Here is a 21,293-nt window from a genome sequence, read left to right on the forward strand (position 1 = left end):
CACATTACTTCTATAATGTAGATACGTTGTCTACACAAGTAAAGCATGTACTTTATTAGCATGGCTTAATTCAGTGTTGTATGAGTAAAATGTACTTGAAACAGAGTATGCAAAATAAACTTCAAATAAGTAGAAATTACTAAAAAACTTTAACTGGCCAAGCAGGGTTGCCAGGTTTTTTTAACAACAAAACCAGCCCAATTGCTGCCCAAAACTAGCCCAATTGCATTTTAGGGTAAAATCCATGTTTTTGGCGGGGATCCCCTGGCAAAATTCGCATTCCAGGGGCTAAATATCATGATATTATAATCTACATGAAAAACAACCCCCAGCAACAGTTTTAAGTAGACCAAATCCACAGGAAAACAGCAGACTTGGCAACACTGTGGCCAAGTTAAAGTTACTTATTTTCTTTGTTAATTTTACTTAACATAGTTAAGTAGATTTTACTCAATTCCAAATGTGAAATTTACTTGTGTGCAAAAACGAGTACATTTTTCTCATTGTATATTTTTTTTCAGTGTAGAATCTAGTCAAATTAGACAGACACCAACATGGACTAAAAAAAACATGCATTAAACTACACTAGATAAAAGAAAATATGTTTTTGTTATAGAGCCTAGAATTTACATTGGACTAACACCAAAATAGTATAATGAACAAAAGTAAATCAATATGCGCTTACTTTGAGCTATGAGTATAAGGACATCACATCCAGGTTGAGATCTGTCTAATTTGACGAGTTTCCAACAAGTGACAGATGAATTTGCACCAAAATACTGTATAGTTTGACTGGATGCATGAACTTTGACATCAACAACAAAAAATATGAGCGTTTCACTGATGCAGAGACAAACGGGTGTGATTCATGCATGATGAACATGTTCCTACAACTGAAAACAACATTTCATATGAGGTTTCAAGCGCCCCGTGATGAATTGTCAATGATGTCACTAGTTAAAGCACAGACAGTGATGTGTACATGACAACACATGATCTTCAGGAAAACCCTTAAAATGCTGCCTGCACAGGTTTTAGAGCATATCCACCGTGTTTGGGTCTTCTATCTTAATTTTTGCTTTTCCGTTGAGGCCAAAACACCATAAATATTTCCATAGCAACATCCCATTATCCCAGGGAATTCCAGTGTACACATACACACACCTCCTAATTCTCCCAGAGCGTTCAGAGCTCCTGCACACCTGTTTCTACAACAGAGACATACACCAGAAACCACATCATAAATCCCTGTAAATAAATCACACACTTTAATCTGGTTGACGCTGACAGATCTCTGATGCATATCGCCCACATGACATCATCAGGCATCCTGAAGCAGTCTTGTTCATGTACCACCTCAATTAGTACATATTTACAAGTCTACCATCTTCTGATGGGCTTTATATTGTATGAATCAACACATTAGCTGCAATATGACTCATTCAAAAACAAGACCTCAAAAACGCTGCAAAAGGTAATTAGAGGAGAACGGTTGAGTCGTTTCCAAGGTGGAAAAGTTGCTACATTTTCATGAAAGGTTATGATGTTCAGAACCGAAAACCACAACTGTAGAAATCCTTGATTTGTCCAAGACCGCAGGGAACCATGAAAAATATCAATCAGTTTTCATACCTGCATCCTTCTTGTTTTTTCCTCCATCTCTGCTCTTCTTTAGCACGGCCTTGAACATGGCGTGACTCCAGGAATCCCTTCACAATTATGCTGTGGAAACACGAGAGATTTTTCACATGAAGCAGCAGGTTTGTACACAGTTGGTTTGGTGAATTTAGAAGATCTTGCAGTCTAGAGTTACACTCCACCCTAGACCTTAGAAATACTTACTGCATGCCAGTGTTTCTTTGACTACATGCTCTTTAATGTCCCAGGGGCATTGATTTTTATTAAAACTAACAGATTTACAGTTTCTTTAATGGAGATCACATTGCTTGTATCGTCAGAAAATGTAAACTGTATTTTTGCCCAGATATAATCTCTTGAATGTGACTGTAAGGCATGAAGATATTAAGATATTATAAACATTAATGAATAACATTACACTCTAAAAAATGCTGGGTTGTTTTAAAACAAATTTGGGTCAAATATGGACAAACCCTGCCGCTGGGTTACATTTTTTAATCACATTTTTAATCCAACAGTTTTTTTTTAGAGATGCACCGATTGCAATTTTCTTGGCCGATTCCGATTTTCTTTCTAAGAACTATAATTGACAACATATACAAACAAAAATCTACTTTTCTTCAACGCAAAGTTTTATTTTCATAAAAAAAAAACAAGTAAAAGTCAGTAATAAAATATAAACAGCTGCAATGCAATAGGACAAAGAGAGCTATTAAACTAAGTTTTTCAGGTTAGCTGGATTTTTATTCAGGCAAGAAATACATACTCAAGAAAAACATACTCGGATACAAATGTATAGTATAATGCAATGTAAGTCGCTTTGCATAAAAGCATCTGCCAAATGCATAAATGTAAATGTAAATACTACAGAAATTAAAGTAGGCCTAATCAAATGTAAAATAACACATTCAGTGTTACCTTAACTTCTGTAGTCTTTATTGTAAATATTAATTCAGATCAATTCTTACCATTAAAGTTATAAAACGTAGTCAGTCAAAAGTTTTAGTTGTTTGATTAACATGACAGACAGCAGCAGGAATATTGGACTACTGTCCCTTTAAGAGTTTATGAACGGTGTTCAACGGACCCAATACTGTTACACACGACATGGTTCACTTCCTTAGCTATTTAACGATTCAAAACTGACTGTGTTTATTTGAATACTCGCCAAGATTGCCTGTGCCGCTGGTTTTGACATACTTTTGTATGTATTTGACAGTTTAAGTGCAGTAAGCCACTCATTTTGGTACTTGTGACTCTGTTTGACTTCTGTCTCTGTTTGAGGCTGAGCGTGGCTTGTTTGCTCCACCTATATAGGTGCGCATGCTTTTGGTGCACAATTTTCTGTAAAGCTGCTTTGAAAATGATTTGTGAAGTGCTACAAACAAAATTGACTTGATTTAAAACTTTTTACCATGCCTTTCAATCTTAAAATAGGAATACCCATCATAAAAAATATTAATTATTAAAAATTTAAAACTACAACATTCTAAACAAAACACTGAAATGAACATAAATCTTGAACCTCAGTGAATTTTATTATTTGCTGTGTGAAAATGCTGAAAAAATTACACAAATTATGATTTCCAAGTTGATTTTTTTCTTAAAAGTTAGTGTATTTGTTTACCAAGAAGACAAAAATCAAGGTAAACATCACTTATTGAACAGAATATTTTGACCAAAAGCCATCACACATTTGATAACTTCAGATGTGATAGAAAAGACATCTATCTATTTGTTCAGAAAAGTGATAGTTTAGAACAAAAGACAAAAGTGATTTCTTGTGTGATGAATTTACAATATGTGTTCACATTATTTATGACAAATCATATAAAATAAACTAGTGTGTGAGAAGAGTGTGTTTTAAGCCAGGTTTCCACTGTGATTTTGGCCACGATTTGGTCATCTGAGACAAATTTTGCAAATCCTTAAAGATTCCTCTGATACTAAGGCTAAAATCTGTAGTCTGTAGTACCTCCAAATAAATTTTGGCAGTGTCAGAAGATTTGGCGTACAGTCCTGCAGTGTGACTTCTACGATGACTGTTAAATTGTCTTTGTTTTTCAAGACAAGCCATTATCAAAATTAACACAAGAGATTTTTTTGTTGGCCACCCTTTTGGGCCCACATGTAATGCAGCTCATAGTCACCGAACGTGTATGGGTTGATGATGACAAGTTTTCATGCTTGCGTCCATTTTTAACACGCCTTGATTGTCGTACAGTTTGACATAAATGACAGCTGAGATCCCAAAGTGTAACATGAGGATCATGTTCGTACAGTCTGACAAGCAACAATCATAAAGCACTATTATAATATCTATTATATATCGCACAATGTGCACCTGGCTTTAAGAGGGCCAAAAAATGTATAAAAATATCTTAGAGAAATAAAGAATATAAAAAAAGAGCATAATCTAATAGCTCATTGTATATTTCATTTCTCCGTTTGGCAAGATTTTTCCCACAGTCCACCCACTCTAACGTGTGATCGCTGGTGGGCCGGCATGGAAAGAATTCTTCAATATTTGCACAGAGCGGCTCTGCTCCGCTATCTTGTTATTCCGGAAAACAAGCTGTTGGATTCCCAGCATTCCACATCTAATTGATGCTAAACGGCTGAACTTGGGCTTCCCGTGCCACTCTTCATGATAGCGCTGAGGTTCCTTCACCTCTCAGAATTAGCAGCACAGGTCAAACACATTACAGCACGTCAGACTGTTTATACGCTGTGAACTTCACTCAGCGTGCGTCTTGTGGTTAGTTTGTTTAAATTAAACAGGAAGGTGAACACAAGTACATCAGGAGTGTGCAACACATCATTATTATTATCATTTTTAATCCCTGGGCAGTTATAATAGAAAAAAAATGGTAACATTTTAGTACACATATTCACTATTAACTGTGACTTTTGCCTCAAACTCCCAATTTACTGCTTATTAATAGTTAGTAAGGTAGATGTTGAAGCATTTAACTGGGTAGGATTAAGGGATGTAGAATATGGTCACACAGAATAAGGCATTAATATGTGCTTTATAAGTATTAATAAACCAAGTAATATGCAAGCTAAAAACAACTACAGCAGTCAACATTTGAAGTGGATCAAAAAAGTTAATCAAAGTTGTCCTAAGAAGAAGGATTTAAGACAATTTTGATGAAAGGATTTGACTATAATAGTTAAAAGTGAGAATTGTTCCTCATACTTGAGTGTTACTGAAAAAAATTAATGCTTAAGACACTATTTGATCTGTTTTGTCTGATCAGTTTTTACTGTATTTATTTATATAAACAAATAAAATAATACTTTAACAAAAGAAATAGTACTTTGACAATATAATAATGACAATAAAGACATCAGTTATGATGATAATAAAAGGAACAATAATAGTAGCTGTCACAATAAGAGTCTTTTTTCATTATTACTTCATGATTTTATTATTACCTATTACTCATTAAAGTATTTTGTCTAACTTGGTACCAAATTCAAATGTAAGCTAATGCTTCTTATAACACTTTACTTTTAAAGGGATGGTTGATTATGATTTCACTTTTTAAACTGTCTTTAGTTAGTGTGTAATGTTGCTGTTTGAGCATAAACAACATCTGGAAAGTTACAATGCTCAAAGTTCAGTGCAAAGGAGAAATTTTCTTTTAAAGAAATTACTGTTTAGTGACATCACAAACCCCAAAATTTACATAAACCCCGCCCCGAAAACACACAACAAAGGGGGCGGGGCCATGTTGGGCTGCTTTAGAGAAGAGGAAGAGTTGTTGTAGTAGAGTGTTGTTGTCATGCCGTCATTTTACGCCGGACTGCTTCACAAACGAGGGTCAATTCAACACAAAAGATGAACATGACGGCACATGCTAGATGCACAGCAACTACATAAATTTGTCCACTAACCATTCAGAAACGTCTAAAAGTTGTAACTTCTTCCTGAGTCTCTCCATCAGTGTCGACTCCGGTTTGAACAATGTAAGGCTGAACACCGTTACTGACAATCCTCATTTTGGCTGCGTGAGATTCTCCAGCTTTGTTGTTGTTGAGCTGTTAAAGCTCCGCCCTCTTCTGGAAAGGGGGCGGGAGCAGCAGCTCATTTGCATTTAAAGGGACGCACACAAAAACGCCATGCTTTTTGCTCACACCTAAATAGGGGCAAATTTGACAAGCTATAATAAATGATCTGTGGGGTATTTTGAGCTGAAACTTCACAGACACATTCTGGAGACACCAGAGACTTATATTACATCTTGTAAAAGGGGGATTATAGGTCCCCTTTAATAATATTTCCAAATCCAACCTCTTTTGTAGTTATATTTTCTATACTAGGTCTGGTTTCAGGGGAAGAATACTATCTACTAGTGATCGACCGATGTATCTGTTTACTGATATTTTTCCCGATATTTAAGCATTTTTCCATAATCGGGTATCGGTTTTGTAATATCGGATTCGCCGATTTACGGCGCCATCTTGTGGCCGTTTTGAGATTTCCGCCATTGCAGCCCGGGCGTCTGAGGAGATCAGTCAACAACAACTCAGTGCACAGGTAAAGTATATGTTCTACTTGGTTTGCTTTAATTAATCAACTTTATTTAACATAACAGACATGCACAATTGAGATATGAGACATAAATTCCTGATATAGTTAATTTATGCAGCTTGTTTCTAAACAATTGAGACGAACTCATTGAGTCACATAGTGTAATTCGTCATGTCCTGCCCCAATAAAGACGTAACTTTACATGAATTAAATAAAACAGACATGAATGAGTGCATGTTGAAAATAAAAGCGCTGAATTTAATTCTCTATCTGTTGTATTTGCTCACCATTAGTCTAGAAGAAAAAGTTCGTTCATATTGCTTAGCAACTGACGGATGATCAGGAGGCTTAAGCACGGCCACTGAATGAAACTTTTGACAAGATTATCTTGTTTAAACACCCTAGATTATATTATCATTTACTACATAATTATTTCGCTAATACACATATAAATATAGCCTACCGCTTTGTGGAAATTAATTATTTATTATCTCCATGCGCGATCGCGGTTGATTAAGTTATAGTCAAACAGCACTTTGTCAGTTGGCATTTCATGTTTTTTAACGTTAGATTAAATTTAGATCATAAAATGGCAACTGACAAAGTGCTGTTTAACTTTATATAGTCTCGGAAAAAAAAGTTCATATTGCTCAGCACCTGAATGGGTTGATGATCAGGAAGCCTCAAGCACGGCCACTGCATTAAATTTTTGACAAGATTATCTCGTTTAAACACCCTAGATTATATAATCATTTGATTTACTACATAACCAATATTTAGTTAATAAATATAAATGGTTTTTTTTGTATGCAAGGAGGGAGTGATTGTTATAAATAAAATGGTTTGTTCAGCTCATTTGTGTTGTAGCCTAATAACTGTCAAAAACAGAAGTATAACAGTAAATAAATATCGGTTCTGCATATCGGTTATCAGGTACATAAACATGCAAATAATCGGTATCGGTATCGGTTATAAAAAATCAATATCGGTCGATCACTACTATCTACTCATTTTCCCCATAATTTGAAAAATTTCTCAAATAACAACCGATAATTCATTTTTATCCTCTCCATCACATAGATTTCATTTATTGTTCTATTTGTTTTATTTTTGTACTACAAATGATTTTCTCACCTGCTCCTCTGTGAAAACAGCCTTGCTACAAAGACTAGTGCTAACAGTGAAATAAAAAGTGTGCCTGACAGCTCCGCTCAGATGAGACGAGACAAGGTGAGCGCTCTGAAACTGGAGTCATGCTGAACTCACAGCGGACACCACAGCACTGAGATCAAGCATTAAAAAAAGCCTGCCGGTGTCTCCCCAGGAGACGAGGGAGCAGGCGGTCCGATCCGCATCGATTTGAGCTCTTGGATGAGAAGGCCTGCTGCGACCTCATCCAGAGTGAGAAGTCAAAAGTTGAGGAGAGATGCAGGAAGATTCAGTACAGAAACAGATGCGCTTCCATTTCAAGACAAAGTTAAAAAGAAACACAAACTGGTAATCTGGTTGAAAACTGGCATCTGTGAGCAACTTTTTTGTTGAGTTTAGCTTGCAAAAAAAACACTATAAATAAACTCAAATATTTTTGCAGATAGATGCACAGCACATATCTTATGATACAAAAACCCAGAGATCATTAGATATAAATGCAATAAATGAAATGTTACAATCACACATTCCTCCTGCTTACAATTTCAAACATTAAAGTGCCCCTATTATGCTATATTAAAAGGTTCCTAATTTTAGTTTTGGAGGTCTCCTCATTTCTCAAAGAGTCTGAAAATGGTTCATTCAGAGATTCAGTCTCTCTAAACTCCCTCTTTCTGAAAGCCTACTCTGCTCTGATTGGTCAGACAGCCCAGACTGTTGTGATTGGTCAACTGCTTACAGCACGTGTCAGAAATCAAACGCCCATTATCGGAAACCGTGAAACCGTGCAAACAAAGTAACTGCGCTGGTGAAGCTTTTAAAATGTTTCAAACAGCAATTAATTTTTTTGTAATCTCAGTGTTGTTCATCACAGCACCAAAAACTGAACAATTAAAAAAGACTTAAAAGGATATTTATTTTCAAACCTAAACATTTTTATATTTTAATCTGGACTACAACATGCCCTAATGATTAGAAATGTTCTGATTATTTGTTATTGTTCAGTAACACTTTGAAACATATGGCTTCATTAGTTAACATGTTAATTCATTATTACCAAACTGACAATGAAAAATACTTATAAAGCATTAATTATTCTTAGTTAATGTTCATTTCTTAGTTACTGTTTAATAACATTACTAAAATCAAAAGAACTTATTTAATGGACCTGAGATAAAACTAAGAATGATCAGTTGTGTTTCTAAACTAACATTAACAAAAAAATAAAACTTTCTGTAACATATGTAGCTGTTGCTCAATCTTAGTTAATGCATTAAATAGAGACCTTATTGTAAAGTGTTATCTGTTGTTCTTTATAACCTAATTCTTTAGCATTTTAATCTGTTTGAAAATTTCACTTTATATATTTGTATTATTGTATTTAAACATTCAGTTCTTTTTGTTCTTAAACCTGTTAAACTATGACAACACTTTTTTTGCAACTTATTTTAACATCGTGATAATACCGTATATCGTGATAAAAGCTTCATCAATTAATCGCAACATGAAAATTTGATACCGTCACATGCCTAGTCAGGAAGTGAGACTGGAATTGCAGACAACTGGGCAGTTCAGAATCTATTCTTTCCTTTAGGAGACAATAACTTTATTTGAGGTCCCATCAACTGTTTGGTTACCAACATTCTTCAAAATATCCTCTTTTGTGTTCAACAGAAGAAAGAAACTCATACAGGTTTGGAATAACTTGAGGAATTTTCATTTTTGGGTGAACCATCCCTTTAACTAATGCATTAATTTCCTTAATAGCATATGCTACAGCTTAAAACGCATTGTTATACAGTACAGTCCAAAAGTTTGGAACCACTAAGATTTTTAATGTTTTTAAAAGAAGTTTCGTCTGCTCACCAAGGCTACATTTATTTAATTAAAAATACAGTAAAAACAGTAATATTGTGAAATATTATTACAATTTAAAATAACTGTTTTCTATTTGAATATATTTCACAAAGTAATTTATTCCTGTGATGGCAAAGCTGAATTTTCAGCATCGTTACTCCAGTCTTTAGTGTCACATGATCCTTCAGAAATCATTCTAATATGCTGATCTGCTGCTCAAGAAACATTTAATGTGTACAATTGTACAAAACATTTGTGTACAATATTTTTTTTTTTCAGGATTATTTGATGAATAGAAAGTTCAAAAGAACAGTGTTTATCTGAAATCTAATCTTTTGTAACATTATAAATGTCTTTACTGCCACTTTTGATTGATTTAATGCATCCTTGCTGAATAAAAGTATTCATTTCTTTAATTTCTTTTCAAAAAAATAAAAATAAAAATTCTTACTGACCCCAAACTTTTGAACGGTGGTGTATAATGCTACAGAAGCTTTGTATTTCAGATAAATGCTGTTCTTTTGAACTTTCTATTCATCAAGGAATCCTGAAAAAAAAAAAAAGTACACGACTGTTTCTTGAGCAGCAAATCAGCATATTAGAATGATTTCTGAAGGATCATGTGACACTGAAGACTGGAGTAACGACGCTGAAAATTCAGCTTTGATCACAGGAATAAATTACTTTGTCAAATATATTTAAATAGTACACAATTATTTTAAATTGTAATAATATTTCACAATATTACTGTTTTTACTGTATTTTTAATTAAATAAATGTAGCCTTGGTGAGCAGACGAAACTTCTTTTAAAAACATTAAAAATCTTAGTGGTTCCAAACTTTTGGACTGTACTGTATGTACAAAATACCATTAACTATGATTTATTATACGTATTACAATAAAGAAAATTAAAAAATAAAGTGAACAAATGTGAGTTTGTGTGGATTATATCTTCTAAACAGTCTGTTTGATTACTTATATAAAATGTACCCAAGACAAATTCTTATAAAAATGTGATCCGTCCCCATTTAAGTTTTTCCATCCTGGCTGTTGTTCCTGTTACAGGATAGTGAAGTGAACCTCCTAACAGACTCAAATGTGCAGCACATGCGAGCAATTACAGCAGCACGTCTCATTCCAGACGACCTCTCTCACTCCCATCCATCTCTGAAGCAGCAGCTACAAGACTGCTGCAGACAGATTCCTCAAGCTCCTAAACGGATAAGATGAGGGAACAGGAATTCTGCCACCTGGGCGATATATATATGTCAAAGGAAAAGATCAATCTTTTGACTATCATTGATATTTATGCATCTTTCTCAGAAAAAGCTGAAAGGGTGAATTCTTTTTAAAATAAATCTAGGATCAGTAGATTCAAAACGGTTTAGTGAAATGCAGTAAAAATATAGTTAAAAATAATCAAGGCAGTGCTTTTCATCACATGAACAAAAGGAATCATGATTTATTTCATTATTTGCCTTCTGTCCACATGCTTTCTGTCTTCTGATTGATAGTTTATCAGTGTTGGGGAAAGTTACTTTTAAAAGTAATGCATTACAATATTGCGTTACTCCCTAAAAAAGTAACTAATTGCGTTACTTCGTTACTTTTTATGAAAAGTAATGCGTTACTTTACTTTTGCGTTACTTTTTCTCACCGGGGCTGGGCTTGCTTGTTTGTTTGTTTTTTTAATAACAACAAAAAAGTTCTATTTTTGGCAAAAAAGGCCCTTTCACACCAAAAGTGAAATCAATAAGCCTCAGGCTGAAGGAAAAGCATATTTACACCTGTACAGTAGAGGGCGCAGCTCAAACAAACCTTTCAGATGTGCTGCCGTTCTGGATTTAAGAAGAATAGGATACAGGAGAAGGAAGTTCTAGGAAGTTCTTTATTAGTATGGTTGAATTAGATATATTGAAGGTCAGCAGCAAAGACATTGGTTAATAATTGAGATTAAATACATAAAGTATATTTGTGTAATTTAATATAGTGAATTATTACAGGTTTGCAAAAATTCTGAGATTGCATTTCACTGTTTTTATTCATTTTGAGGAATACTGAATAATTTCATGCAAGTGAGATGAGTAAATGCATGTTCACATTCACATAGAACTCTCTCAACATGGGGACAACATGTCAGTCAATAAATGTGAAAAAGTAACTTGCGTTACTTATTTGAAAAAGTAACTTAGATATTTTGTCGTAAATTGAAAAAGTAATGCGTTACTTTACTAGTTACTTGAAAAAGTAATCTGATTACGTAACTTAAGTTACTTGTAATGCGTTACCCCCAACACTGTAGTTTATACTTTTAGCCGATTGTTGGCAACTGATATTTACATGCATTTTATGTAATTAGTCTGCTATACTGTTATAAAGATCTCATTGATTAACATTACATTTCATCTTACTTTTTGGCCATATATTTTTTCTGTCCTCAAGTATGAGCTCAATATTTTCCTACATTATACACTGCTGGATTAAAAACAACCCAAGTTGGGTTAAATATGGACAAACCCAGCAATTGGGTTGTTTTGACCCAGCAGTTGGGTTAAATTTTTGTCCAACATGCTGGGCAGTTTTATTTAAGCCAACTATTGTTTAAAAATGACTATACTACTTGCTTAAAATGAACCCAAAATATGTTGGAAATTAACATTTATTAATAAGTATAATAAACCAACATTCATTAATACATTTAATAAATAATAATTAAATAATAAACATTGATTAAATTGCTTATTAATAAATGTTCACCTTTGATTATTATTGTTGCCTCTAGTAATTATGTGTCTGATTTTTAATTTCCAACCTATTTTGGGTTCATTTTAAGCCAGCCATATATTAATTTTTAAACAATAGTTGAGTTAAATAAAACTACCCAGCACATTGGACAAACATTTAACCCAACTGCTGGGTCAGAACAACTCAATCGTTGGGTTTGTCCAAATTTAACCCAACTTGGGCTGTTTTTAACCCAGCATTTTGTAGAAGATGAGCCATAAAAGCCTGATATATCAAATATGATAATGAAAAACTTTATTATTATTTTGTCTAAAGTTCAATTGTTGTCTAAAAGTTCAACTGTTCAATAAAATGGCATAACAGGGTTAAAATATCTCAGCCACTCGCACACTCACAAAAGATAGGATCATGAAACTAGTGTAACCAATAGCATTATCATCAGTCACTTAGATCTACTGGTATCAGCATCAGCCACTGAAAAACACACCCTGGTCAACCGCTGGTTCCAGACCAGATTCAAGGTCAGGAGTTTCTGACCAAGACTGACAGCGAGAGGTCCACATGTCCCATCTTCACTTCCCTCACATCTGATCCGACCCAGGAATGAAATTAAATCAACATGTGGCTCTCTGACTGAACAAAGACTTCGGCAGGACAATCTCAACCATGCAAGATGAAGATACCATGTCCTGAGGAACGAGGGGAAAAAATCCCAGAGCAGTTCCATGGACTATCTCCACAGGAATGACCATGTGGCAGGGCTACAGGTAGTCTGGGCTCTATAAAGCAGCTTTATCTCACACTCATTTTAAAGGGGGTCTTGCTGCTCCAATGACTTGGCTATCTGTATTATCTCGGTGGGCCTCTCAGCAGCCCTTTACACACCGAAGCAGCCACAGAGACCCTGAAACTTACTTAAAAGCAGAGCAAAGAAAGGAAGGCACCTTGGTTTAAAGGTGAAGTGTATTAGTTTAGCACCACAGTGTTATGTTAGTATCATTGAGATATAGTTTTCATTCATATTTTGAATTTGAGTTTATTTGTTTGTTTGTTTTATTTTTAGTTAGTAACTTGTTTTATTTGAGTTAAAGAACAGCTGTTAGGGGCTATTATGCTTTTTTGAATATTACCTGTAGTGTGTAATATAGCTGTTTGTGAATGTAAAAGATCTGCAAAGATCAAAGTGCACGACAAATAAAGTTATTGTCTCTTAAGTTTTGTTTCCAGCACATGTTGTAAGAGGTCAACCAATCACAACAGACTGGACAATCAGAGCAGATGGAAACGAGGGGTTTAGAGACTGAATCTACAAACTAACCGTTTTCAGACTCTTTGAGAAATGAGGTGATGCCCGATGTATATTATGAGAAAATTAAAGTGTTTTTTGGCCTTGGATGCATGTAAACCTATTACAGGAGTACTCCAAAACAAAATTAGGAACCTTTAAAATAGGGGCACTTTAACATTTATTTTATTTCAAGTAACAAAGACGTTTTTTATGGTTTTATTTTTACCTTGAGCACCAGTAGTGATGCCAAATTTAAATGTAAAATGATTCATTTTCAAACAGGTTTTCCCAAACACACACAAATTGATTCAGAAGTTGACATGTATTGTCGCTCAAACAAACAGCAATATTTTAGAAAGTGTTAGAGTGAAGTTGCTCTTTCATAGCTCAGGAAACTTTATTGATTTCTCAGTTTTCATTAAGAAATATAAACTAAACAAAATAAAATTCAACATTGTCTTAAAAGGGACCTAGTCTATTATGCCCCTTTAACAAGATGTAAAATAAGTCTCTGGTGTCTCCAGAATGTGTGTGTGAAGTTTCAGCTCAAAATACCCCACAGATCATTTATTATAGCTTGTCAAATTTGCCCCTATTTGGGTGTGAGCAAAAAAACGGCGTTTTTGTGCGTGTCCTTTTAAATGCAAATGAGCTGCTGCTCCTGCCCCCTTTCCAGAAGAGGGCGGAGCTTTAACAGCTCAACAACAACAAAGCTGGAGAATCTCACACAGCCAAAATTTTAGGGTTAGTAATGTTACTGACCCGGGAAGAAGCTCGTTGTAGTTTGTTGTAGTCGATTTCTTAAAAATAAAATATCTCCCTTTGTTTCTTAAATTTCCTACTTTGTTATAAGCAATCTCATCTGTTAATTAACAACTTCATCAACTATTCATCACAAAATCAAGAGTTATGCATATTATTATTAATGTTGTGATGCCCAAATTCACTTAAGCATCACAACATTGACAAAAACTACTGTGCATGTTCTTTATAAGAGAAAATAATATAGATATTTAATGCATTTGTGTTATTTCCCATGCATATAACATGAAAATAATTATCAGCTTATCATTTTATCCAGAAGTTTATTATCAGTGCATCTCTACAGAAAACATCACATGCTTCACTTTTAAACTGTGTATTGTGGAAGTTCAGAGGAACAACAGAGAAACAAAAGCCTTCCCCTGCGTTCTGCAATCAATCTTTTATGAACACCTGCAATAAACTTGTTTCTAACTAATCCCGAATAGTTAAAGATCTCATTTCCATTATGTCACAATTCCACCCCACCTTAAAATAACACTGCACAGTTCAACAATAGGCAGGTTGAAGTGCTGCCGGTACCATCTGCAGAGTGCAGCGCAGGAAACGGACGTGGCATTGTTCTGCTGATGGCCTCTGGCTCCTTCCACTCACACACTGAACCATCAGAGCCCACATGAGCCCTATGTGTCCTCTAGACTCTCACAATTACAGCAGGTCAATCTCAAACCGCCGCCAAGATCCACTTATTTACACACTTTTCCATTCTCTCACTCTCCAAGCAACTCTTTTCAATGAGCTATTCGACATGAGTGATTCCTCAGAGTCCTTGTCCGGCGTCATGACAACCACGAAACCAACACAGCCGGGCCTGCTTCTGTGACGGGTCGTTCCTAGTAAGATGTACATTTTCATGTCCCATCATGCATGGACGTGCATATGCATTTAGATATTAAATATTAAAACCATCATTTTATAAGATAATTTTTTTCTTTACTGTCTCTAATCAACATGTTTTCTTTGAAATAGTGAATTTATTAATTTTCCTCAATATCACTTGACAAAAATCATTTTAACTAATAAAAGATTTGATGAATTCTTAAAGTTACAGAGCTGAAAAAGTTCAACATAACCGGAACGACCTGGCCGAGTCTTTAGTGGAAAGAAAATGACAGACATCATTTTGTGAAATGGAGAATTTAATAGATGAAATTGCTATAATGGACAGAGACTGTGAGAACAATGGACACGTTAATAGGGACTGTTAAATGCCCATTGACGAAAATAACCAGAACGAGATAACAGGTGATTGCAGACGGTGGGAAGAATTCTTCACCTTGAAACAGGAAATGAGCAAGAAAAAGACAATGAGCCGCTGGAGCGGGCGGTATCTCAGCTCTATAGACGCCCATTCATTCATAATGACATGAAAAGAAAAATGCAACAATGACGATTTTAATATGAGTTTACTTCAGGCCATCAAACAGCTCTGGGAAACTGGGGTGAGAAGTCTGGGTAACTGGAAAATGGATATATTGCATCTACACTATTAATATTCACTCTCAACAAGAGAGTTAAACAGGCGATGCTATCGTTCTTCATTTAGAAAAGATAATATTCTGCACTTTTGGTGCATTTTATTGCTCCACTTTTAAGAATGCAATTAATAATACTAATATCAGACTGATGTAACCGATGTTTAGTATAATTGCAGAATAGGATCCACGTGCTTGATAAAATAAAATAAAATAAAATAAAATAAAATAAAATAAAATAAAATAAAATAAAAAAACATTAAGAATCATCTGTTTGCTCTTGAAGCAGTACTTGAATAAAATAAAATAACAAAATAAAATAAATAAAAATTCAATTAAATTAAAAAAATTAAGAATCATTTGTTTGCTCTTGGAGCAGTACTTGAATAAAATAAAATAATAAAATAAAATAAAATAAAATAAAATAAAATAAAATAAAATAAAATAAAATAAAATAATAAAAAAATTAAAAAGTCATCTTTTTGTACTTGAAAAAAATAAAATAAATGTATTCATTAAATTAAAAAAATAAAAAAATAAATTAAAATATTAAAATATTCATTAAATTAAAAAAATAAAAAATAAATTAAATTAAGAGTCATCTTTTTGCTCTTGAAGAAGTACTTGAATAAAATAATAAAATAATAAAATAAAATAAAATAAAAGTAATCTTTTTGCTCTTGAAGCAGTACTTGAATAAAATAAAATAAAATAAAATAAAATTAAATTAAATTAAATTAAATTAAATTAAATTAAATTAAATTAAATTAAATTAAATTAAATTAAATTAAGTCATTTTTGTACTTTAAAAAAATTAAATAAATGTATTCATTAAATTAAAAAAATTAAATTAAATTAAGAGTCATCTTTTTGCTCTTGAAGCAGTACTTGAATAAAATAAAATTAAATAAAATTAAAAAATTAAACTAAATTAAATTAAGTCATCTGTTTGCTCTTGAAGCAGTACTTGAATAAAATAAAATTAAATTAAATTAAATTAAAAATTAAATGAGGAGTCATCTTTTTGCTCTTGAAGCAGTACTTGAATAAAATAAAATAAAATAAAATTTAATTAAAAAATTAAATTAAATTAAGTCATCTGTTTGCTCTTGAAGCAGTACTTCAAATAAAACAAAAATTAAATTAAATTTTTAAAAAAATGTAATTAAATTAGAGTCATCTTTTTGCTCTTGAAGCAGTACTTCAATAAAATAAAATAAAATAAAATAAAATAAAAGTCATCTGTTTGCTCTTGAAGAAGTACTTGAATAAAATAATAAAATAATAAAATAAAATAAAATAAAAGTCATCTGTTTGCTCTTGAAGAAGTACTTGAATAAAATAATAAAATAAAATAAAGAGTCATCTGTTTGCTCTTGTAGAAGTACTTGAATAAAATAAAATAAAATAAAATTAAATTAAATTAAAACATTAAATTAAATTAAGTCATCTGTTTGCTCTTGAAGCAGTACTTGAATAAAATAAAATTAAATTAAATTAAATTAAAAATTAAATGAGGAGTCATCTTTTTGCTCTTGAAGCAGTACTTGAATAAAATAAAATAAAATAAAATTTAATTAAAAAATTAAATTAAATTAAGTCATCTGTTTGCTCTTGAAGCAGTACTTCAAATAAAACAAAAATTAAATTAAATTTTTAAAAAAATGTAATTAAATTAGAGTCATCTTTTTGCTCTTGAAGCAGTACTTCAATAAAATAAAATAAAATAAAATAAAATTCAAATACTTGAATAAAATAATAAAACATCTGTTTGCTCTTGAAGAAGTACTTGAATAAAATAATAAAATAAAATAAAGAGTCATCTGTTTGCTCTTGTAGAAGTACTTGAATAAAATAAAATAAAATTAAATTAAATTAAATTAAAACATTAAATTAAATTAAGAGTCATCTGTTTGCTCTTGAAGCAGTACTTGAATAAAACAAAAATTAAATAAAAAATAATAATAATCAAATTAGAATCATCTGTTTTCTCTTGAAGCAGTATTTGAATAAAATAAAATTAAACTAAATTAAAAATAAAATTGAAAAAATAAAATAAAGAGTCATCTTTTTGCTCTTGAAGCAGTACTTGATCTGTAAACACTTGAACTCCACTCAACCTTCTGTGGAAAGTCGTAAAGTTTCCCTTCGCAACTGACAGGAATGATCACAGGTCTAAACAGAGCACAGACAACTCAGAAAAAGGCGGTTTTCAACACCCCGAGTTAAGTGACTCACTCGCCTCTTCAGGGCAGAAAATGAAGTCATGCTGATGCTGGTAAGTTTAGATTTGACTGAGGCAGAGTAACTCTCCCTGACCTACAATAACATCCCCTCTACTTACATACAGTACATATGAGAAGAGAGTAGCGTTGGGAATCGAAAATCAATTCCAATTCTGAAATCGGATACTTAAGGTCAGGAACCGGATACGTATTATATTACAGTTTATTAGTTTGTTGTTCTTTAGGCTGCTGATTTCTGTTCATGGTATTCAGCTGCAAGAGAACGTTTTGCAAAAAGACACAAATAAATGTGTTTGATATCCAAATGTTTGACTTCACTTCTTTTTTTTTTTTTTACCATTTTGGAATCGAAAGAATCAGAATCGGTGAGAAGAATCAAAATTACTAAAATTCAAACGATGCCCAACCCTTGAAGAGACACTCTATGAGTCAACTACAAACAGCAGGTTCATTCGGCTCTGCTTCTGTTCCAGAGGACAAGCAGGGCATATTTTAGGTTTAAGGCACCCGAGGGCCCACTATTTTTGGTTATCTTTTGAAGACAATAAACAGAATTGGCAGTAAAGCTTTTTGAGCATATCTCACATAAAAGAGATCTGAAACCTATGGAAGCTTGTTTCCACCATTAAATAAGAAAAATAAAAAGGTAATTGAGTAATAAAGTCAGAATTGTGAGATATAAACTTTATAAAGATATAAACAAGTTTTTAATCACGCAATTCTGACTTTATAACTCGCAATTGTGAATTTATATCACACAATTCTCACTTTATATCAAGCAATTCTGACTTTTTTTCTCAGAATTGCGAGATATAAATTCACAATTGTGAGATATAAAGTCAGAATTGCGTGAAATAAAGTCAGAAGTGTGAGATATAAAGTCAGAAGTGTGAGATATAAAGTCAGAAGTGTGAAATATAAACTTTATAAAGGTAAAAACTAGTTTTTATCACGCAATTCTGACTAATATCTCACAATTCTGACTTTATAACTCGCAATTGTGAATTTATATCACATAATTCTCACTTTTATGCCATTCTGACTTTTTTCGCAGAATTGCGAGATATATATTCACAATTGTGAGTTTCCTACGTTTTCTCAGAATTGTGAGTTTTGTGAATAGTCTTGCAATTCTTTATATCTCACAATTCTGACTTTATATAAGGCAATTCTGACTTTATATCACTAAATTCTGACTTTATATAACGCAATTCTGACTTTATATCACTCAGTTCTGACTTTTTTCTCAGAATTGCGAGAAAAAGCTGCAATTACCTTTTTTATTTATTTCATGGCAGAAACAAGCTTCCATAGAAATCTGACTTTTTAAAACTAGTAAATATTTTTCTCTGTATTTCTTATTATTTACTTGTAATCTGAAAACAGAGAAAGTCAACATGTAAAATGTCTTTATGAAAACTTACAGTAACATTCTTTTTAATATATAGTTTGATTCATTTCTGTGAATCTGTTTAAACTGTCCATCGATATAATTCACTGATTCAATACTCAAAAATGTATTTAAATAATATTTTCTTATGTTTTAGTAAGAAATATAAGGTAATTATTGCTATTTATTTCTTTATGCATTTATTGGTGAATGTAAATGACTAAATATTGTTTCAGGGAAATCCAAAAATATTCTATCTACATTATATCTATTATAAAACATCTATTGAATATTGTCAAAAATCTTTCACTACATGAAGTTGAACACATTGAAATTACTTTCAATCAGACGTCCACATTGTAACTCATTTGATTTGCAAGAACAAAAAATAAAAAAGTTAATTAACTAAATATTTGTTAATTGCTATCAAAATGTATGGGTTAACAAACTCAATTAACATTAACTACAAACTCAAAACTTGATAGTTCTGCTTACTGCGAACATCATAACTCAAAAAATTTGATGTAATTGATTACCTCAGATTTTTTGAGTTAGCACAACTTATTCGGGTTTACGGTGTACCGTGACATTATATGAATTAAACTTATATCCTACTAAGTATCAACAGTATCGCTAATGATTTACAGTAATATTGTTTATGATTTATATGAACTCTGTCACATTAATCACCTGAACTATTGATAACAGAGGAAGAAGAAAGTGTGAGAAAAATCACATACTCTTCCCTAAACAAAGTTGAGACTTGTTTCACTTAAAGTTCACAGTTGCGCCTGAGGCTGTGGAAACTAAATCAACCTGACAAGACAGCATTCATTCACTCCAATATACACACACTATAGAAAGACAAAACACTTCTTCCTTCCTTCACTGGAATTTAATCCACACAGACTCCACCTCACATTAATGCATCATTATCATTATCAAGAGAAGAATCAAGACTACACAGCTATAGGAAAAGTTTCTGGAATAAGAGAATCAATCATCATGACTTAAGGCCTTCAAACGGATGTATGTTACTGTTATCTGACTGAAGTAAAATATTAACTTACCCAGTAGAAAGTCTGCTGGCAATCTCTAACTTAAGCATGCCAGATACTGTCCCTTATTTCAAAGCAAAGCTGGGTCATATAGCTTAAAAAATAAAGGTATATATCTCAATATTTTTCAGGATATTATTGACAATATTCTATATATCACCAGGAACTATCATGATTACATTTTATTTTGATTAACTTAATTCTACTGCCAGCAAAATTATTGTAAATATATAGCATAAATGTATTCAATAAATCATCCAGCCCTACCAAACATCCGCTGTCAGTGATGGAAAGTAAAGCTGAGTGTCATAAATGTGAGAATTCCCCCACATTCCTCATCGGAATTCCATGAGGATGAAGTGCAAATGAGTGAATGTGAAAGGATGATATGCACGGCTCCTCCGCTGATAAACACATCACAGGTGATCAGCTACGACAGCCAACAGATAAGACTATGGGAACTTTCTAGCAGGTCAAGAGCAGAGGATAAACTGTGCAAATAGGTAGGCATTGAGACTCAAAAGAAGAGTAACTAATACCTGTGAATCTGAAATGAAGAGGCTGCATATGAAATGTTTTACATTAAAAATCTTTTCTTGAAAAGCTCTCCAAGTCAAAAATCATGGACATCTAAGCATTATATCATAATAGATCTAAGCAAATGTATTATGACAGATGTTGAAAAACAGACGTTCTCTGTTGTGAATAAAGAATAACGTGACTGACATCTAAAACAAGAAAAACTGGCCAATTCAGAACACTTTGCTTTTGTGTGTTCTGTTATATAACATTCACAAAGTAAATTCACAAAGCAATTATAAAATGAAACATTTTACCATTACAGCGAATTCAGACTCAAACTTTTGTCCATTATCTTTTTTTTTTACTGACAAAATCCATTTACCAAGACTACACATGCCTCAAAGAATATGAAAAACAGGCTTATGACTTCAGGTGAAATTATTGGAAAGTTATAATATTTATAAAAATTGACCAATAATAACAATATACTATGGAAGCTTGTTTCTGCCACTGAATAAAAAATAAAAAAGCTAATTGCGACTTTTTATGTCACAATACTGAC

At 32.7% G+C, this 21,293-nt stretch overlaps 1 protein-coding gene across 1 annotated transcript in view; it reads right to left on the minus strand.

The window, feature by feature from the left end:
• The window catches only part of tanc1b (tetratricopeptide repeat, ankyrin repeat and coiled-coil containing 1b), a 189,099-nt gene that overhangs the window by 160,059 nt on the left and 7,747 nt on the right, over window positions 1-21,293 (minus strand). Inside the window, 1 exon segment of the mRNA XM_048194706.1 lies at window positions 1,633-1,722. Coding sequence (XP_048050663.1) covers window positions 1,633-1,690 — 58 coding nt within the window. The 5' untranslated portion in view covers window positions 1,691-1,722.

This window comes from Megalobrama amblycephala, linkage group LG6 (assembly GCF_018812025.1).
Source record: "Megalobrama amblycephala isolate DHTTF-2021 linkage group LG6, ASM1881202v1, whole genome shotgun sequence".
NCBI lineage: Eukaryota > Metazoa > Chordata > Actinopteri > Cypriniformes > Xenocyprididae > Megalobrama > Megalobrama amblycephala.